This window comes from Budorcas taxicolor, chromosome 17, assembly GCF_023091745.1.
Source record: "Budorcas taxicolor isolate Tak-1 chromosome 17, Takin1.1, whole genome shotgun sequence".
Classification (NCBI taxonomy): Eukaryota; Metazoa; Chordata; class Mammalia; order Artiodactyla; family Bovidae; genus Budorcas; species Budorcas taxicolor.
Genome location: NC_068926.1, coordinates 45,141,615 through 45,163,512, shown reverse-complemented (window position 1 = coordinate 45,163,512; position 21,898 = coordinate 45,141,615). Strand labels below are relative to the sequence as shown.

At 45.7% G+C, this 21,898-nt stretch overlaps 2 protein-coding genes across 3 annotated transcripts in view; both read left to right on the top strand.

Annotated features, from left to right (window-relative positions):
• Positions 1-6,532, top strand: part of EP400 (E1A binding protein p400) — a 112,096-nt gene extending 105,564 nt beyond the window's left edge. For both annotated transcript variants that reach the window (XM_052654536.1, XM_052654537.1), the window contains 2 exons: positions 1,169-1,246; positions 3,588-6,532. In XM_052654536.1, the coding sequence (XP_052510496.1) occupies positions 1,169-1,246; positions 3,588-3,860 (351 nt within the window). In that variant the 3' untranslated portion in view covers positions 3,861-6,532. The remainder of the gene's footprint in view (positions 1-1,168; positions 1,247-3,587) is intronic.
• A 1,573-nt stretch (positions 6,533-8,105) lies between these two features.
• LOC128062216 (putative tRNA (cytidine(32)/guanosine(34)-2'-O)-methyltransferase) lies at positions 8,106-21,560 on the top strand. Its single transcript, XM_052654597.1, has 3 exons — positions 8,106-8,203; positions 15,938-17,074; positions 17,143-21,560. The coding sequence occupies exons 2-3, from the start codon at positions 16,306-16,308 to the stop codon at positions 17,247-17,249; spliced, it is 876 nt and encodes a 291-aa protein (XP_052510557.1). The 5' UTR covers positions 8,106-8,203; positions 15,938-16,305; the 3' UTR covers positions 17,250-21,560.
• The last annotated feature ends 338 nt before the right edge of the window (positions 21,561-21,898 follow it).

The following is a 21,898-nucleotide window of genomic DNA, read 5'->3' as shown; positions in this document are numbered from 1 at the left end:
TATTGATGCATTTGAGATGTCACCTTAGGGGAGGGGTGGGAGGGAGCTCAAGAGGCAGGGGATATTTATATGGTTATGGCTGATTCCTAGTATTGTATGGCAGAAACCAACACAGCATTGTAAAGCAACCATCCTCCAATTAAAAAAATAAAGAGGGGCTAGGGTAAAATAAAAAAAAAATAGGTGTCACCTTAGTTTTATCCACGGCATTTCAGCATATTCAGTGTCTGCCCGTCTGAGCTGTGGCCCATGTGCTATAGCAGCTGACAGCCCGTCTTTCCTGTCAGAGGAAGCACACAGGGTTTAGTCAGGAGTTGCTTTGATCTCAGTGAATTCTATTCAGAGTTTTTGATTTAAGTTATAGTAAACTAGTAAATGTCTCTTGACTAATTTTAATTTCTTAATGAGAATTCATATTTACTCAGAGCTTGTTATTTGCAAGTACATCATATGATTTCACATTTTCTCTAGAATTATCTTGGGCAAGGCTTATTTTCATCCCTGTTCTACCAATTAGAGGCCTGAGCAGGGTTTCCATGGCCCCCAGCAGCTGCCCACTTGGGAGCCCCTTCTGCTTCTGTGAGCCGGTGCCCCTGAAGCCCTGAGTAGACAGATGGCCTGAATTGTCTTATTGTGTCAAGACAGCACGATATGCAGGTTTACAAAAAGTGACCATCAGGTGGAAAATTTTGTTTTATAAAGAGGAATATCTCAGTTGTGATGAAGAAAAATGAGGAAGTAACCACTTTTTGGCACATCTCTGGACTAGGGCTGAACCGTGGTGTTGGTCCAGGGCACTTCACAGTGGAAGCACTCCTGGGATGGCACCCAAATGTTCCATCTTCCATTTAATTCTCTCATATAAACTTCCAGAAGTTTTAGTAAAAGAAAAATGTGACTGTCTGAAATATGAGACCAATAAAGCCTCAGATTACAGATGATTACAGATTAGGAAGACAGTTGTTATTCAGTGCCAAAGTGCAATAACCAATTTTCTGGATTCCAGGTGAGCACACTTAGAGAGTTTCTATTTTGTGGCATCTGACTGCGGTTTTGTTTTTGTTTTTGTTTTGCATTAAGACCTGAGAAGGAGAGAAAGGGTAAGAAATCTCTTTTTGTGCACACATTGATTCGGCCTCTGTGTTTGGCCTTTTTTCTTTTGTCCAAGGTTGCAAAACTCCCTCAAGTCGTCCAACAGCAGACACCTGTGGCCAGCATCCAGCAGGTCGCCTCTGCTTCCCAACAGGTAGGGTCTGGAGACCAGAGCCACCTAGGAGGTACTCACAGAGAGAGATCTTGGTTTCATCCTGAGGAAACAGAATTTTAATTCCTAGTGAACTGCTTGTCATTTTCATAGTACAGAAAAAGCAATTAACTTTGGGAAAAACATTTGATATCATTAATCTGGCAGGAAAAAGCCTGAACAGATGTGTTCAGACTCAGTGTCACGTGTACAGAGAAGGGGCTCATTTCTGGGCTTCTTCCTTCAGCCAGTAATCTTAGGTGTATCCTGACAGCTGAAGCCACCACACATGAGTTTTAGGGAAACAAAAGAGAATCTGCTCGTATTGACCTTGCATTCAGAAGTAGAAATAATACAGGCAGCAACCAGGGCTTATTAGGTTGGTGCAAACGTAATTGCAGTTTCTGCTTTATTGAAATTTGCTGTTTGATACCGGAATACATTCTTAATAAATGTGGTTGTGTTATACATCATTTTAACGTGCAGTTCTCGCTTTATGTTTTTTGCTAATGACTTATTACTTCCTGTTTATTTTAGATTTATTTTAGACTATGGAAATGTTAGACAAAAAGCAAATCTGAGTGATTTTTTTTTTTTTATTCAAATTCAAAATGGGTTGTAAAGTAGGGAAGAAAACTCACAATATCAGTGACGCATTTGGCTTGCTGCTGCTGCTGTTGCTAAGTTGCTTCAGTTGTGTCCGACTCTGTGCGACCCCATAGACGGCAGCCCACTAGGCTCCCCCGTCCCTGAGATTCTCCAGGCAAGAATACTGGAGTGGGTTGCCATTCCCTTCTCCAGTGCATGAAAGTGAAAAGTTAAAGTGAAATGGCTCAGTCGTGCCCGACTCTTAGCGACCCCATGAACTGCAGCCTACCAGGCTCCTCCGTCCATGGGATTTTCCAGGCAAGAGTACTGGAGTGGGGTGCCATTGCATTTTCTGCATTTGGCCTAGAAACTGCTAACAAACATACAGTACACTGGTGGTTCAAGAAATTTTGCAAAGGAGGTGAGAGCCTTGAAGATGAGGAGCGTAGTGTCCAGCCATCGGAAGTTGACAATGACCAATTGAGAGCTATCATAGAAGCTGATCCTATTAGAACTACCTGAGAAATTGCTGAAGAACTCAACATCAACCATTCTGCAGTCCCTGGGCATTTGAAACAAATTGGAAAGGTGAAAAAGCTCAATAAGTGATGCCTCATGAGCTGACTGCAAATTAAAAAAAATCGTTGTTTTGAAGTGCTGTCTTCTCTTACTGTACACAGCAATGAACCATTTCTCGATCAGGTCGTGACATGCTACGAAAGGTGGATTATTTTTACGACAAGCAGTGACAACTAGCTCAGTGGCTGGACCAAGAAGAAGCTTCAAAGCACTTGCCAAAGCCAAACTTGCACCAGAAATGGGCATGGTCACTGTTTGGTGGTGTGCTGGTGGTCTGATTTTCTGAATTCTTCCTGAATCCTGGCAAAATCATTACATCTGAGAAGTATGCTCAGCACATCAATGAGATGCACTGAAAACTGCAGTACCTGCAGCTGGCATTGGTCAGTGGAAAGGGCCTAATTCTTCACAACAAGGCCCGACTGCACATAGCACAACCAATGCTTCAGAAATTGAACAAATTGGGCTGTGAAGTTTTGCCTCATCCACCATATTCATCTGACCTCTTAGTAGCTTTTTGCAGGGAAAACACATTCACCACAAGCAGGATGCAGAAAATGCTTTTCAAGAATTCAATGAGTCCAGAAGCACAGATTTTTATGGTACAAGAATCAGCAAACTTACTTCCCATTGGCAAAAATGTGTTGATTTTAATGGTTCCTGTTTTGACTAATGGAAATGTGTTTGAGCCTAGTACAATGATTTAAAATTCACAATCTGAAACTGCAATTACTCTTGCACCAACCTAACACCTTCCTAACAGAGCCTAGCTTTCGGGTTCTTACCATTTTATTTACTGCTGAGAAATATAAAAGTATAAAAGCAGTGCTTTAAAATAATTTTATTTTGTTCAAAATCACACTGGCATGTAGATTTCAAGAAACCAAATGGTATTAGAATCTGAACACCAGCACTGTCAGTCCCCAGTCGTTGACTTGTGCATTTCCCCAGAGGCATCCACTTTTAGCCTAAAAGCACCAATAGTTCAGTGTTCTGACTTTTGTTTGGTTAGAAACTGGAGGTCCTATTTTGACATGGTGGGTAGTTTTTACATTTCACAGATGCATTTGTGCTAGCTAAGTTTCTAAACACCCCTCCTTCCCGTACCCAAGAATGTTTAATATTGTGTGTCACCTGACATGCATTTTCTCCACTGTGTGTTTCTGTTTTGGCTCAGGCTTCCCCACAGACTGTGACTCTCACCCAGGCGACAGCTGCTGGGCAGCAGGTCCAGATGATCCCTGCGGTGACAGCGACAGCACAGGTGGTGCAGCAGAAGCTCATGCAGCAGCAAGTGGTGACCACAGCGGCCGCCCAGCTGCAGACCCCTGGCGTCCCCACCCCTGCCCAGGTGCCAGCCACCTCCGACAGCCCAAGCCAGCAGCCCAAGCTCCAGATGAGGGTCCCTGCCGTCAGGTTAAAGACGCCCACCAAGCCTCCGTGCCCCTAGTTGGGACAGAGGGGCAGCCCCAGGCGGGCTACCTGTGTGTCGCACCGTCCCACCAAGATGGGATAGACTTTATTTACTGAACCCTGGGACTGGGTCCTGTGGGATGTTCGGCACCTGGAGCAGCAGTCCTCAGCGAACACCCTTTCTGTGTTATGTAACTGGTTGAAAAAGTGACAGTGGCAGTTTTTCCTGGATGTTTGACCTTTAGTTTCTCCTCCAGAGCAATAGTGCTGGGTCTTGAAAGCCAACTAGAATTTCTCTGTTAGTGTACAGTGTTTTGCACATTGCAAGCAGCCGTTTGGAAGGTGCAGTGAGTCATGAAGTAGAGCATATGAAGCTAAAACGTGGTCTGACAGCATCTGCCTCTGTTTGGTTCTTTATTCCTATTTGAAAACCCAGTATGGGAGGAGAAAAACTGTCTAATATCTAAGGTAGGTCATCTCAGAGAAAACCAGTGTGGTTTTTTCCCTCCTTCCTAAAATGTGACTTGTTTGGACCCTTAAAGGAGAGGCTTAGTACTGATACACATTGAAGCACGTTCATAACGTGTCCCCAGCTGGTGTTGAAGGGAAGTGACCTGAGGTTGAATTTTCATTCCAAAGAGCACAGGTGTGGCTTCCCCTAGAGTGACCAGTTTCCATGTAAACGGAACCTTTGGGACTGTTCCCATCCCAGTACATCCACAGTATTTTCCCAGGTTTTGGATAAACTTGTAATTGGACTTAGAGTATTGAGGCAGCTCCTGAAGATTTTGTGAGGCTCCCATCTGGGAGTGGTTCAGGGCCCAGAGTGCTGTGCAAGGGTTGTCACATTGCAGAGTGCACTGCTGAGTGCAGGGTGGGGCAAGACGCCCACTGAGGGCAGGTAGCCTGCGTTGCCCCTTTGCTCTCATGCCCAGCCCAAGCGTGACCTGCGGAGGTGAGAAGTCTCTGTGTACAGGTGGTGTGTTTATGCACCTACAAATATAATCTACAGAAATGGATGTGGTGGCATCTTCATACTAGACTTGTCATGTCTCATTTGTGAGTAGATCGGCTGCTTGGGTTTCTGCCTAAAGCAGGGAGCTGTCCAAGCTCTGGGGTGGCAGCCCCATGGTTGAGGGGCAGAGAGGTGGCCCTGTGTTTGCTGCTTTTAGGTTTTTTTTTTTTCCACTGTGGCAACTGCAGTGGACTTGATTGGGTGGTGATGTCTGCTTACCTGGAAGTGTCCACCCAAGGAAAAGGCACATGTCTGATGACACCCTCTCTGCTCTGTCTCTGTGCATATTTTACAGTTTGGGTCCTGGAGATCAGGTTGTGTGAGGTCTCTGTGTACTAAAGAACAGTTCTAGCATACCAAGAGATTTTTCATTTTGACCAATGTTTCCTCCCCCTTTACATCACTTTTTATGACAAAAAGGAAAGTGTTCTGTCCTGAATCTTCCTTATTTCCCATCAATTTATGTGGACAGTAATATGGCAATTGATACCTTAGTGAAGCCAACTAAGCAGCTCATTTTTGCCTTCTTGGCATGAAATTTGGAAAAAAGTTAAAATCAGGTGTTGAAAGTGGGAGGGATTTAACATTTCAATAAATTGAACAACCAAAACAGAACACTGTAATACCAAACCACACCGAACAGAACACTTCTGACTTGTTCATTGTGCTTTGGCACCTGCTGTGATGAGAGAGTACTGCGTGCAGGAAATACTTCATAGCTGGGTGCTGAGGAGAGTTTCTACAGTTTTTTTAATCCTCAAATGTGCAGAGCTAAAAAGGAATTCTCCTTTTCAGCTTATTTTAGTTTGTGCAGCCGATGGTTTTGTTCTTTCATGGAGTGTTGACGGTCTCTTTGTAGATGGTGGTGAAATGTTGAGTGTTTAGAATATCCTAGAAATAGCTGCCTGAATAGAAGTCCTCTATTAATCTAGAACACTAGAAGAGAAATTTAGAAAAGTCTCTCAAAAGCCTTCTGAGAGAACAGAACTGGAGTCTGAATATTTGCAGTGTGGAACTCCTGCCCTGTCTTACCATGTGAGTGAAAGAAGTTGTTTCCTTCGCAATTCCCTGTCTCAAGATATGGGAGAGAAAATAGTTTTATTGGTCTCACTCAATTTAGTTAACATCTAGATGTCGCCACTGACCTCATAGTCTTCAGTAGTGTCATTTGTAGGTAAAAGTTCCAGTGTATTGTTTTCTTGACCTTCTGTTTTAAAGGTTAAACTTTCCATATTTAAGTGTGAGTTTAGGGTGGTGTTTTCCAGGTTTCCTCAGATTGATACTGTTGGCAGAATCCCATATTACCTTGCAGAACAGGGTCCCCACCCCCGCCCCACAGTGCAGTGGTAATGACTGAAAGAAATCTTCAGAACATAAAATATAAAGACAGCAGCCAAACACTGTCAAACTGGAATTGGCCATCACGGAAATCAGTCACGCAGTTTTTCATTGATTCAGAGGCATTTGCTCTAGTAGGGGTTGGGCGGTGGTTAGAGGGCTGGGGGAAGCAGGAGACTGAAGTGAGCCTCTTCAGGCAGAGGCTTTCCCTTTTGCCACCTTCAGGATTTTTCGTTAACTGTTGTGTCCAGATAGCTGTTGTGTTTTAAAATATAAAGAAAGAAGACTGAAATTGTAAATACTTTGTAAACATAATCATTTGTACTTGAATAGTAGGGTTTTAAAGGGCACTGATATCCCACCAAACAAAAGGTATAATAAATTGACCTTTTTATATGCTTGCTTGTTTTGTCTTTCATAGAAAACTACTGTTCAAGTTAAAATAAGATATTAGTTGTATTTATTTCATTCATGTGGAAACAAAATACAGAGAAACCAAGTAGTGTTAGAAGCTGAAGTTTTTTTCTCCTTGCCTCTCCCCCACAGGGTAGAAGGAACTAGAAGGAATGGAGTCTTTCAGTGAAATCACCAGTTCTCTCCTCAGAGACCATGTGTTCCTGGCCACTGTGTTCCAAAGCCACACAGGGAGGAAAGACCTGGGTGTATTTTATTATTCATAATATTCTTGTTCTCCAGTACTACCTTGTACAAGGTAGCAGCATGTTCCCAGCTGTGCTGTGGTCCCGTTTTATCCTCTTTAGCAAATATTTATTGAAGCATATCACATGCCAGCTTTATCACTGGTGATGGAAATTGTTTTTGAAAAAGCAACACTTGGTTCATTTCTTTAAGAAAATCAAAGCTAATGAGAGAGATGGAAAATTATTGCTTTATTCAGCTGATGTTTATTGAGCATGTGAAGTGAAGTCACTCAGTCGTGTCTTTGTGACCCCATGGACGGTAGCCCACCAGGCTCCTCCATCCATGGAATTTTCTAGGCAAGAGTACTGGAGTGCTTTGCCAATTTTTTCTCCAGGGGATCTTCCCAACCCAGGGATCGAACCCAGGTCTCCCACCATTGCAGGTAGAGAGAGGCTTTACTGTCTGAACCACCGGGGAATCCCTTTATTGAGCATACCATGTGGCAATTTGTTTTTAAGGCTCTGGAGCTAAATCTATGAGCAAAGTAGAAAAGGAGGTTACATTCTCCTACTCCAGACAGATAATAGAAGAATTCAGAACAGTGTAAGTAAGTTCCATGCAGAAACAGGGACAAGGTCATGACAAGCAATCTGGATTTCATTCTAAGCAAATGGGGAAGGTTGAAACCTGGAAGGTGACTTGATTTTCAATTTTGAAAGCTCACCCTGTCTGCAGTGCAGATGGGGTTTAGTGGCAGCAAGAGTGAAAGCAGGGATAGACACACTGGACCATCTCCCTGGTCACAAGAGAAAACAAATTATCCCTGTGGACCTTTAAATCCCAGCTTAGCCTATTAGGCATTTTCTGACTCCCCCCAACTGAAAATAGGCACTCAACCACCACCTCCCTTTCTCAAGCTGCTCGGCCTGTCTGGCCTAGCCTTATTTTCTAATTGGTTATTTACTTGTTGATGTGTGTCCCCTCCTCCCTAGATTGCAGGTTCTATCAGGGCAAGGACGAGATGTGCTTCGTCAACGTTAACAGGTAATCAAGTATGTGGTGAGGGGGTGGACCGGACGGGGGAGGAGCGGACGGACGAGTTAGATGCAAAACGGAATGATTGAACGAGGGCTTGGGCCCTGGTGACCGCGGGAGAACAAGGCCGGGGGAGTGCGCAGGCGCTGACCGAGCACCGGCGCGCAGATCCCGCCCGCATCCCGCCTCTCTTTCCGGTTCCTACACCTTCGCCCCGCCCCGCTGCGCCGACTGCGCCTGCGCACTGGGCTAGGCCAGCCGGCTGGTAAGCTGGAAGGGTCCGGTCACCCTTTCGGCTGACGCAGCTCTTGCCCCGCTGGCGCTCGCCGTCGCGTCGCCGGGCAGCCACGGTGAGTGCAGAAGCTTGTCCGCACCCGGGCGGGGGGCGGAGGGCGGCTCATGGCGGCGCAGCTTTCAGCCCCCGCGCCCGCCCGTGGCCCCGCGGTTCCCCCGGCCCACCTCACCCTCAGTCCTCCGCAGCACCCCCGGTGACTGCCCTGGTGACTCTCCTCCCGGGTGCCCCCAGCTGGCCCCTGGGGGGCGCTGTCTTCGGTGCTGACGCCTCCGGGTGCTCCGCCGGGCGCGTCAGTCGGAAGAGGCGCTTCCCCACCCCCTCTCTCCGGAGGCCTTCCCCAGGACCCAGCGAGAACTGCGGACACCTTTGCGTAGTTTCAGGGACGGAAGTCTGTCCCCGAAGCTGATAAGGATTCCTTCCTCACGGAAACCTGGTTTAGCTTCGCGTAGCTCGCAGTTCACGTGCGAAAAAGCTCTAGGCTCCCAGGCTGCCAGATGGGGTTATCGGTTCCCCTGCCTCACGGGGCCGGGGTCTGAGAATGAGACGTGCTGTCTCAGCGTCTGCAGAACTGAGGGCGTGGAGGGTCTCTCAAAACCAGGTTTATTTTCCAGATGCGATGTCGAATCTTAAAATCTTCCTAGGGGCTTTGTGTATTGTGTAGAGATGGCCAACGCCTACAAATGACTCAGGTATTGCACACACATTTCTCTAACCTTTAGTCAAGCAAATGGACCTGTTGTTAGTTTATTTATAAAAGTGTCTACTTAATGTTGACGTCGAGGTAATAGATAAATAGAACTTTCTCCTTTAACAATATGTAGCAGATGAGATTGCAAAGAAAAATAGGTTTAATGAGAACAGTGTGATACAGAGTACTTCTGGATGTGACTCTGTGTACTCCTGGGCCTGTTGATACTGATGGTTCATAATATTAATAATTAAATATCAGTGATCATCATAACGATTTCCTTTATGGATGCCCAAAAGCAGTGCAGTTTTAATATTTGAAAGTTAATGGAATGTAGGGGTCCTTGGGGAAGTTTGGGGAGGATCATCAGTTGTTGGGTGGTATAAGAATATGGTTTTCAGGAATGACCCTGAGAACTATGGGGCACTACACGTTTTGACTAGGAGAACAAAATGATCTAAAATGATTCTTGGTCCCTCAAAGTTTTGGTGACACCGACCATGTGGAGGAGAGTAGCGAAAGACTGTGCTCAATGCAGAGTTGTGGTGCTGAGGTACTCTAAGAAGAAGGAAAACCCAGCTTTGCTGTTCTGCTCTGTTAGTTTCATTCCAGCTGCCACAGAGATTATATATTTGTGTCTGACTTTTTTTAAGTACTTACTTATTTATTTACTTCTGTATTTGGATGCATCTGGTCTTAGTTGTGGTATTGCAGGCTTAGTTGTCCCACAGCATGTGGAATCTTAGTTCCCTGATCAGGAATCCAACCCATGCCCACTACATTGGAACGTGGATTCTTAACCACTGGACCACCAGGGAAGTCACCTGGCTTATTTTTGTATTTTGACTTATTTATTTTTGACCACACCACAGCATATGGAATCATACTTCCCTGACCAGGGATTGAACCTGCCCTTCCTGCATTGGAAGTATGGAATCTTAACCAGTGGGCCATGAGGACAGTCCTACAGTTAGTTTTTAAATATTATAAAATATAGTCTCATAAAAATTCAAACAACATACAAAAATAAGAATTCCTTTCTGTTCTCTGTCCTTCTTAGATCTATTTACCCCACCCCACCCCACTTTTTTTTCCTCACATAATAGATCTCCAACATCTATTCAAGTCAAGAGATAAACAACTTAATTCTTTTCATGACTAATAATAATCCACAGTGAGCATATACTATATTTATTTCATTATTCCCCATTGATGGGTTTTTCACTTAGAGTCCGGCTTTTACCACTACAGAGTCGTACTAAGGTAAGTATTTTAAAAAAATTTTTTTTTTAATTTTTTAAATTATGAAAGTATGATAACACATTTACAGGAGACCTGGAAAATACAGAATAAAGTTACATAGATAGATCCACTATCACAATTATTTTTAAGTAGATAAAGATTTTTAGTTGGATTTGGTTTCAGTATCAAGCTCTCAAAAATAATAGAATAAAAAATGATTAAAAAAAACCAATACAGTATTGTAAAGTAAAAAAATAAAAAATAATAATAATAGAATGAATAGACAGAAATGTAGGATATAGTAGACCTGAAAAATGCTGTGAACCAATTCAACATAATTAAATTTATACAGTTTTCACCTAACAGCAGAATAAAAATTTTATTCAAGTTCCCATAGAGTATAAACCAGGAGACACTGCAACATATTCAGAAACATAAAACAAGGTGCAAAAATTTCATGGTATAAAGGTATTAAATCATACAGTCTTTTCTCTTATCACTGTGGAATTATGTTAGAAATCAATGTCAAAAGATATTTGAAAATAACCCATGTATTTTCAAGTGCAGTGGGACATTTACCAAGAGAGATCTTTGATTTTAGTCATTGAAAGCTGAGGTAAGTATTTTAAAATGTAGGTTGTTCTGCTTTGTTTCTATAGATTCCCATTAGTAGGAACCAAATTAGGATAATAGGTCAAAGATATACATACATAAAATCGTAATAAGGATCCCGCTGTATAGCACAGAACTCTGTTCAGTGTTCTGTGGCAGCCTGGGTGGGAGGGGAGTTAGGGGGAGAATGGATACATGTATATGTATGACTAAGTCCCTTTGCTGTCTACCTGAAACTATCACAGCATTGTTAATCAACCATCCAGTCGCTCAGTCGTGTCTGACTTTGCAACCCCATGAATCACAGCATGCCAAGCCTCCCTGTCCATCACCAACTCCTGGAGTTCACTCAAAATCATGTCCTTAGAGTTGGTGATCCCATCCAGCCGTCTCATCCTCTGTCGTCCCCTTCTCCTCCTGCCCCCAGCCCTCCCAGCATCAGGGTCTTTTCCAATGAGAGTAAACTCTTCTCATGAGGTGGCCAAAGTATTGGAGTTTCAGCTTCAGCATCAGTCCTTCCAGTGAACACCCAGGACTGATCTCCTTTAGAGTGGACTGGTTGGATCTCCTTGCAGTCCAAGGGACTCTCAAGATCTGCAACACCACAGTTCAAAAGCATCAATTCTTCGGCGCTCAGCTTTCTTCACAGTCCAACTCTCACATCCATACAGGACTACTGGAAAAACCATAGCCTTGACTAGATGGACATTTGTTGGCAAAGAAATGTCTCTGCTTTCCAATATGCTGTCTAGGTTGGTCATAACTTTCCTTCCAAGGAGTAAGCGTCTTTTAATTTTATGGCTGCAGTCACCATCTGCAGTGATTTTGGAGCCCCCAAAAATAAAGTCTGACACTGTTCCCACTGTTTCCCCATCTATTTCCCATGAAGTAATGGGACCAGATGCCATGATCTTCGTTTTCTGAATGTTGAGCTTTAAGCCAACTTTTTCACTCTCCTCTTTTACTTTCATCAAGAAGCCTTTTAGTTCCTCTTCACTTTCTGCCATAAGGGTGGGGTCATCTGCACATCTGAAGTTATTGATATTTCTCCTGGCAATCTTGATTCCAGCTTGTGCTTCTTCCAGCCCAGCGTTTCTCATGACGTACTCTGCATATAAGCTAAATAAGCAGGATGACAATATACAGCCTTGACATACTCCTTTCCGATTTGGAACCAGTCTGTTGTTCCATGACCAGTTCTGACTTGCTTCCTGACCTGCATATAGGTTTCTCAAGAGGCAGGTCAGGTGGTCTGGTATTCCCATCTCTTTCAGAATTTTCCACAGTTTATTGTGATCAACCATACTCCAGTATAAAATAAAAAGTTTAATAAATGATTGGTTTTAAAAATGAATAAATTGTAAAAATCTTAACAGGTATTGACAGAATTTCTCTCCAAATATAGCAACTTATATTCCTATATGCCATGTAGGGGAGGACCCTTTACTTTACATCATGAAGGTTTGCCAGTTGAGGAAGTGAAAGGGCATCCTGCTGTTGAACTATGTTACTTTTTCTCAGCTGCTGTTGCCCGCTGTCATGATCTCTTCTGTAAATGCCCTTCATACTCTTCCCCATTTCCCCAGTAAGTTGTTTTCTTACTAATTTGTAGGGGCTCTTTTTATGTTAGGGATATTTTCCCTTTGCAGCTATAAATAAAGTACTGCATATATTTCCCCCTTGATGGTTTTTGTCTTTTTACTTTGTTTAGAACATAGGACTTGCCTGAAGCTCAAACAGTAAAGAATCTGCCTGTGATGCACTAGACCAGGGTTCGATCCCTGGGTCAGGAAGTTCCTCTGGAGAAGGGAATGGCAGTCCACTCTGGTATTCTTACCTGGAGAGTTCCATGGACGGAGGAGCCTGGTGGGCTGCAGTCCGTGGGGTCGCAAAGAGTTGGACGTGACTGAGTGACTAACACAACACCCACAGAACATTTTTACATAGTTGTTTTTTCCTTTATGGCATCTCTGTTTCTTTTTGTATATAATTAAGAAACTTCATTTCAACTGTACACTGATTAAAAAAAAACGGGAAAAAGTTTTGGGGAGTTCCCTGGTGGTCCCATGGACGGAGGAGCCTGGTGGGCTGCAGTCCATGGAGTCTCGAAGAGTCGGACAGGACTGAGCGACTTCACTTTCCCTTTTCACTTTCATGCATTGGAGAAGGAAATGGCAACCCACTCCAGTGTTCTTGCTTGGAGACAGGGAGCCTGCGGGGCTGCCGTCTACGGAGTTGCACAAGGTCGGACACGACTGAAGCGACTTGGCAGCAGCTGGTGGTCCAATGGTTAAGACGCCATGTTCCCACTTGCAGCAACTAAAGATCCCACAGGCAGCAATGAAGATCACTTAATGCTGCAAGTAAGACCAGATGCAGAAAAATTAAAAAAAATTTTTTTTCTTCGAATTGAGTTTGAGAATTTTCTGCATGGAAATTCTATATCAGGGATTTCCCTGGAGATTCAGTGGTTAAGACTTCGCCTACTAGGGAATTCCCTGATGGTCCAGTGGCTAAGATTCTGCACTCCCAATGCAGGGCGGCTGGGTTCAATGTCTGGTTGGGGAACTAGATCCCGCATGCCACAAGCAAGAGTTTGCATGTTGTAACTAAGACTTGGTACAGCCAAATAAATGGATAAATAAAAATAAATGTTTAAAAAACAAAAATGACTTCTCCTTCTAATGCAGGGAGTGTGGGTTTGATCCCTGGTCAGGGAGCTGAGGTCCCACATGCCATGCATCCAAAAAGCGAAAACAAAACAAGCAGTTTTGTAACTTTTTCATTGGTTCACATAAAAATCTTTAAAAGAAATTGTGTATCAGATAATGTGATCTGAAAAACTTACAAATGTTTCCCCTGAATTTATATTTTGTACTGGGATGGAAGAAATGAGATCTGAACATCTTATAAAATATATTTGTCTTCAGTACATGTACTTTATTCAAGCACATTTGGAAATAGGGAATCATCTGTGTCCTGGGCTTTAGTCCCAAGTTGTGAAGGACTGGAGGGGCTGAAGATACCAACTGCATTTTGTCCTATGCGGGAGGCTCCCCTCTCAGCCTCAGTTCCCTCTGTGTCACATGGGATGATGCTGGGCTTGGTCTGGTGGTGGTCTCGTGAATAATCACCACATGAGGGCTGGGAAACCATTAGCACCATGTCTAAGCCCAGAGGACTGACCTCAGAAAATGTTAGCCTCACTGGAGGAACCCTCACCTCCAAGCCTCAGGCCAGCGGACACCCCCGCCCCCCCCGCCCAGAATGTACGTTCATAATAGAAAACCACAGTATGCATAGCACAGAGGCCTCAGGAGTGAGAGACTCATAGCTGAAGATATGTTAGATGCTAGAATTACTGGATCTAGAATAAAATGTGGAAAATGTATTTAATATGGTGAAAGAGGCAAAAGGAGGAAATAACAAGCATGGAGAAGAGACAGGGTCATCAGAGACCAAGCAAATGAAAACAAACCAGATCTAGAAATTAAAACAACTGAAATGTAAAACTTTATGGCCATAATCTCAGTCCCTACCTCATACCATACATAGGGATGGACACAAAATGGATTGGAAATGTAAAACTCAATTCTGAAATACAGGAAAAAAATCTTTGTAGCCTTGGATAAAATTTCTTGGGACTTCCCTGGTGGTACAGTAGATAAGAATCTGCCTGCCAGTGCAAGGGACATGGGTTCGATCCTTGATCTTGGGAGCAGCTAAGCCTTTGTGCCACAACTACTGAACCCGGGTGCCCAGAGCCTTTGCTCCACAACAGAAGCCACTGCAATGAGAAGCCTGGGCACCCAACAAATAGTAGCCCCTACCTGCCCCAACTAGAGAAAGCCCATGTGCAGCAATGAAGACCTGGTGTGGACAAAAAAGTTTTTAATAAGATTTGGATACACCAAAAGCACAATCTATGAAAGAAAAAAAAGTAGAAGTTAAATTAAAAACATTTGCTATATGAAAAACATTGAGAGAATGAAAAGAGTTACTAGGAGAAAACATTTGTAAAAGACACAACTTAGGAAGTACATCAGTTCAGTTCAGTCGCTCAGTCGTGTCCCACTCTGCGACCCCATGAATCGCAGCACGCCAGGCCTCCCTGTCCATCACCAACTCCCGGAGTTCACTCAGACTCATCCATCAAGTTGGTGATGCCATCCAGCCATCTCATTCTCTGTCGTCCCCTTCTCCTGCCCCCAATCCCTCCCAGCATCAGAGTCTTTTCCAATGAGTCAACTCTTCACATGAGGTGGCCAAAGTACTGGAGTTTCAGCTTTAGCATCAGTCCTTTCAGAGAACACCCAGGGCTGATCTCCTTGCAGTCCAAGGGACTCTCAAGTGTCTTCTCCAACACCACAGTTCAAAAGCATCAATTCTTTGGCACTCAGCTTGCTTCACAGTCCCACTCTCACATCCATACATGAAGTACATAGAATATATAAATAATAAAACACCTATTTTCTGTACTCACAACACTTCCGACACCAGATGCATGGGGTTTCCCACACCAAGCAGTTCTCCGGGTCCCCGTGACATTGGCCAGCTGTCCTGGCAGAACTCAGTTGGATGCTGAGAGCCCAAGACTAGCGCAGAGCCCCTCAGACGGGCCCAGTTCAGGTGCCAGTTAGATGTTACAGGTTGTCACCTGGCCTTTTGACCCACCAGCTATAAGTCAGGATTCCACGATCCTCAGGTTGAATCATTTGCTAGAACAGAACTCAGGAAAAGTTTACTTCCTAGGTTACTGGTTTATGATTAAAGGAAGAGATTCATGGGGCAGAGTGGGGAAGGCGTGTGGAGCCCCTGTGCCCTTGCTGGGCTCCAGTCTGCACACCTTCCTGCGTTCCCCAGCCAGGAAGCTTCCCTAGACCTGTCCTTTGGGATTCAGTGGCGGTCCCATTACTTGGGCCTGATTATTAACTCATTGTCTAGCCCTTTACTCTGCAGAGGATGGAGAGGGAGGCTGAAGGTTCCAAGCTTCTGACCATAGTATATAGTCTTCCTGGTGACCATCCTCTGGCCAGGAGCCCACCAAGAGTCACCTGGTTAGATCAAAAGACCCTCCTGGCAGCCCTGCCACTCAGGAGATTTCATGGGTTCTAGGAGCTCTGTGTCAGGAGTTGGGGACAGAGACCAGTATATTATATATTTCTTATCATTTCCCAGTGAAGAACTGTGAAAACTGAGAAATGATTCATTTTTCTTTCGTTTTTGGCCATGCCACGTGGTATACAGGGTCCTAGTTTCCTGACCTGACCACGGATTGAACCTGTGCCCCCTGCAGAACAACAGTGAGAGAGTTCGCCAGACTGGCCACATAGGCACAAGATACTGAAACTCACGTGGTACGTTCAGGTCTGGTCTCGGCTTCGCACGAACCACCTCTTTCCTTGATGACAAGCTTGCCACACTCCACTTGCCCTTAGGCATCTGTGACAGATACTCAGATCAACTGAGAACACAAACTGAAATCCTGTAACTTCTCACTGGTTTGCACTCCCGCTGAGACTTGTACTGCTCCTGGACTGGTGACCTGCTTCATTCCTTTTCTCCCAACTGAAAATTTGAGCTTACTGTTGTCAGGTGCCTGGACAAACTGTGAGATGGGCCGGACGTCAGAGGACAAGCAGGATGTCTATCACAGCCTCACCAAGGAGAATGGCTGGCGTGCCCACAGTGCCTTCAAGCTGCTGCAGCTGGATGAGGAATTCCACCTCTTCCAAGGTGTGATGCGGGCTGTGGACCTGTGCGCGGCCCCCGGCGGCTGGACCCAGGTGCTGAGTCAGAAGATTGGGGGCCAGGACGCTGGCCACGTGGTGGCTGTGGATCTTCAGGCTATGGCCCCACTGCCGGGCGTGGTGCAGATCCAGGGGGACATCGCCCAGCTGTCCACTGCCAAGGAGGTCGTCCAGCACTTTGAGGGCTGCCCCGCGGACCTAGTGGTGTGCGATGGGGCCCCTGATGTGACCGGCCTCCACGACGTCGACGAGTATATGCAGTCCCAGCTCCTCCTAGCTGCTCTGAACATTGCTACACACATCCTGAAGCCAGGGGGCTGCTTTGTGGCCAAGATCTTCCGAGGCCGGGATGTGACACTGGTCTACAGCCAGCTGCGTGTCTTCTTCTCCAGCGTGATCTGTGCCAAGCCCAGGAGCAGCCGGAACGCCAGCATCGAGGCCTTTGCTGTCTGTAAGGGTTATGACCCTCCTGAGGGCTTCCTGCCCGACCTGACCAAGCCACTACTGGACCACTCTTACGATCCAGACTTCAATCAATTAGATGGCCCCACTCGCGTCATTGTGCCATTTGTGACCTGTGGGGTCCAGAGCGCCTATGATTCAGATTGCAGTTACCCACAGGACCTAGAAGACGGCTCAGAATAGAGGTAGACTCCACCCACTCAGCCCCTACCCTCTCACCATCATACCAGGAGGCCTGAGCGTTGAAGAAGGGGCAGCTGACCAAGATCTGCCCCCAGGACTACTCCATCAGCACAGTGGCCACATTGCCCCCGTCCCTGGCTGCCCCACAGGTCACACCCTGCTGACCTCTGAGGTGGAAGACAGTGAAATGAATTGTTTCCCTTAACACGTTAACTAAGCTGACAGTTTGATAAGGACTTGGAAGCTATTTGCTGTTCAAGGAAAACCATAACTTGAGTAGGTGAACTTGTTTTCAAATACATCATCAGTGAGTCCTGAACATGCAGGCTCCAAGTGGGAACCTCCAGCAACCACCACAAACACAGCAAGGACAGAAACATCACAGAACGTACGTCTGCACTGCAGAGGGGATTCTTGAATAGGGTCCTGCCTCTTCTTTAAATCTTTGCAGCTGTGTGTCCTGAATGTGTCCAGAATTTACTCTGAAAGCAGGACTTCTAAACCCTGGTAGAAGTCAGCAGTATCTGTGAAATTGATGGAAGAAAATATTACATCTTTATTTTCACGGATATAGCTGAAATTTTAGCTTTGCTAGGGAATCTGAACGCTGGCAGCAAATCACGGTAGTAAAAGCAATGCCTGCAACTTTCCCACTACTACAGATCAGTTACTTTTTTGTGTTGTGTTACAGTTGTGGGCATCTTAAAATGTTGTTCACGTTGGCCACTACTTTGAATAAGATGTCATAATTAGATGTACTGATTTTTAAAAGTTCATATATTTAAAAACAGCAGTGAGATACAAGGACACACATGTTAGACTGGCTCAACAGTGAAGACCTTGGCTCCTGAGGATGTAGGACAGCCCGTTCCCACGCTCTGTTGGTGGGCACTTGAAAGTGTAAAGCCTCTTTGGAAGCAGCTTGTTGTATTTAAACCATCATTTACTCTCTGACCCAGCAACCTCACTTCTCACTGTTCACACAGGAGGGGTGAAAACAGGCATTTACATGATCACCTGTGTGCAAACATTTAGAGCAGCTTTGTTCATAATCTCCGCAAACTGGAAGCAACCCAGTCGTTCACCTGGCAAACGGAGAAGCAGACTGCGTTCCCTCCAGACAATGACACAGCACTCGGGAAGCAGGACCAGGCTGCTGGTGCTGGGACGGCAGGGGGATCTCAAGTGTACTGTGCAGAAAGGAGGCGGCCAGACACCAGAGGCTGCATTCTGTAGTTGTGCATGCACGCTCAGTCGTGTCTGACTCTTGTGATCCCATGGACTGTAGCCGGCCAGGCTCCTCTGTCCATGGAATTTTCCAGGCAAGAATACTGGATTGGTCCAGACAGCTCAATTCACTATCATCCAAAGAGCAAGCGTGTGCATGCTCAGTCGCTCAAAACCCACTGTGGATCCAGGTGCTATTATGTCATGTAATGTTTTCATCTCCCAGAATACAGGTGGTTGCTTCGTTGTTGTTTAGTTGCTAGTCATGCCTGACTCCTTTGCAACCCCATGGACTGTAGCCCCCAAGGCTCCTCTGTCCATGAGATTTCCAGGCAAGAATACTGAAGGGGGAAAAAAAAAAAAAATACTGGATTGGGCTGCCATTTCCTTCTCTAGGGGATCTTCCCGACCCAGGGATCAAACCCATGTCTCTTACATCTCCTAGCAGGCAGGTTCTTTACCGGTTGAGCCACCAGGGAAGCCCCTGCATTCTGTATGATTTCATCTATATGACATCCTGGAGATGGCAAAACTATAGAGTCAGACTACAGCTTGGGAGTTTCAGGGGTGAGATGGCGGTGGGGGGAAAGGAAGGGCCATTGGAGATTTGGTGGTGATGCAAATGTCCTGTTCATAACCTTTCTCAACACTCACTACACCATGCATCAAAAAAATTGGGGATTTCCCTGGCGGTCCAGTACCAGATCCCTGGTGGCTCAGTAGGTAAAGAGTCTACCTGCAATGCAGGAGATTCCGGTTCGATCCTTGAATTGAGGAAGAGCCCCTGGAGAAGGAAATGGCAACTCACTCCAGGATTCTTGCCTGGAGAGTTCCATGGGCAGAGGAGTCTGACAGGCTACAGTCCATGGGGTTGCAAAGAGTCGAACGTGACTGACACTTTCACTGAAGGTCCAGTGGTTAGGGCTGCAAGCTTTCACTGCCGAAGGCCTGGTTGGAGAGCTAAAATCCCACAAGCTGCCCAGAAAAGAAAGGTGGGGGTAGTGATTTTTTACTGGATGCAGATTCCACTGCAGATTTTTGAAACCTTCATGGGAGAGTAAACAGTCCATTAGAAAATTAGTGACTGAGAGGAGTGTGGAGAAAACCTGGCTAACTTCTCAGATAAGTCTGGAAACCAGAAAGTTCTTTCTGGTGTTGGGATAAACAGAGGCTCCAAGGAATGCCTCCCTGATGGCTTCAGGGGAGTGGCCTCTGCAGCCTTCACACCCCTCATCTGTCCCTCTGCCTGCTGTGCCCACAGTTACCTGCTGTGGGCACAGGTCTGAGGACAGATGCTCTCAAGTGGGCTGGGTGCGGGGCTGTAGCTGCTTCTAGCCAGGTGGTGGCTTCTGCTTTGTTTCCACCTGCAGGACTCGTCCTTCCAGCTGGGAGGGCACTGGTCTGGACGCAGTTTTTGGCCACAGACCCGAGAGCTCAGAAAGGGAGCAAAGGATTGAGGAACGTTTCAACAACAAAGCTCTTTCTCATCCCATTCGTTTATTTTTGGGAATGGGATTTTTTTCGGTGTTTTGATCTGTAAATTGTAAAACAATAGAGTTGACATTGAATCCTGTGGATATAGGAACTAATTGAAGAATAGAATAGCCCCCTCCATCTGTTAGATTTCACTTTTTATATTTAGTAATTATTTACTGTAATCATAGTACACTTGTCATACCAATAATAATTGTACCAGTTTATCAATCCAGAAGATTATTTTTGAATACTTAAGAGTCTTGTGGTCAGTTTTTGAGTACATTTCTATTGCAGAGACACAGGATCTGGGGTCTAAAAATAATTCCCCAAAAAATGTTAGGATTAGATCTGGGAGGGAATGGGATGGGAATAGGGATTCACAGAGGGGAGCATGAGCTGGACCCTTGGTTATTTAAGAGTTGTGTGGTCACACGTAGTTTTATAGGGTGATGACAAGTGTCCGGTCATAGATGGAGTATTGGGTGATACCTGACAGCCCCCTTTTTTGCCTTTTCATGCCTGACTCTGTCATGATGCTCTGAGTGGAGATGCGGGTTCACACACAGGTGTTCAGAGCTGTGGCCGTAGTCTCGCCATCCTCCTCTGTCTCTTATATCAGAAGGTGGCGATGTGCTGGGGGAGAGGAAACTGGCAGGCCAGGGTACCCCCTTCACACACCTGCCAGAGAAAGCTCCCAGAAGCACCTGTGGGCACATTCTAGACTGTTCTTTAGCAGGAGGGAGCTTTTGCTGCCCCAGGGTATGGTACCTGCCCCAGGGTATGGTACCTCCCCCAGCTCCAGCTCAGAGACAGCAGCTGGGTCTTTGCTGGATGACAGGACCTGCTGTTGCCTTCCCTCCCCCAACCTGGCAGAGCTGCCTCGCTCCCCATCCTTACCCTGCACCCCTAGGTGGGCGAGGGCAGCAGAGCGGTTGCACTGAGGCCATGCTGTCTCCTGGCCTGACCCAGGGGTCACGTAGGAGGGCAGACCAGCCTGCCCAGGGATGTCATGACCAGCGCAGCTGCTGGACTGGGGGGTCCCCAACATGCCCCCTGGGGATGCCTAAAACATGATCAGTTCCTGAACCTCGGGGGATGCAGCTCTGGGCTCTCAGGTACCCCTATATCCTTTGTGAGCTCAGTGCCCGCCAGCCCACCCTGCTGCTCAGTGGGCCCAAGGCCACTGCTGCTTGGCCACGTTCCCACCCTCTTCCATTCTTTCCTTTTTTTCCCAGTTTTATTGAGATGTAGTTGACCGACAGCACTGTGCACAGCATAATGCTCTGGCACATACCATGGAATGATTATCACACCAAGTTTAGTGAATGTTCATCTTACGTAGATAGAACATTAAATAAAAAGAAAATTTCCTTATGGTGAGAATTTAGGATTTACTCCTTTTAAAATAATGTATCTATTTGGCCATGCCAGGTGTTAGTTACAGCACAAAGGATCTTTGATTTTCACTGCAGCATGCGGGATTTAGTTAGAACACGGAGGATCGCTTACTTACGGCATGTGGGATCTAGTTCCCCAACCAGGGATGGAATCCAGGTCCCCTGCATTGAGTGTGTGGAGTCTTAGCCCCTGGCCCACCAGGGAAGCCCATGATCCACTCTCAACAACTTTCGTATGTATCATATGTAGCCCACAGCGTGTTAGTTACACTTGTCATGTTGTACATTACATTCTGGTACTTATTTACCTAATAAATGGAAGTCTGTACCTTTTGACCATCTCCAGTCCCTGCTTCTGGTAATGACAGATCTGTCTTTTTCTATGAGTTTGTTTAATTGGTTTACTACAGTGTTAATCCCTACTTCACTCTTTCCTGAAGTCGTTTTTTATTTCAGATAAAATGCCTAGCAGGTCACTGTTGAAACCCAGCACCAAAAAGTGACCTGTACCTCCAGCCCTCCTGAAAACACTGTTCCCTCCCGTCTCCCAGACACCAAGGGCCCTATCTTCAGGTTCAGAGCGAAGTCTAAGTCAAGCCATGTCCAGTTCCCTTGTGGTCACTTGGCTACTTCCTTGGAAGTGAGGATGCCAGCAGGTTTGGACTCAGACCCCCTCCCCACTCTCCCACTGCTCAGGGGTACAGTTACATGAA

Coding starts and splice junctions, on each gene's coding strand:
- LOC128062216 (XM_052654597.1), top strand. CDS start 16,306: ATGGGCCGGACGTCAGAGGACAAGCAGGATGTCTATCACAGCCTCACC. Junction 17,075..17,142: donor CCCACAGGACCTAGAAGACG/GCTCAGAATAGA, acceptor AGGAGGCCTGAG/CGTTGAAGAAGGGGCAGCTG.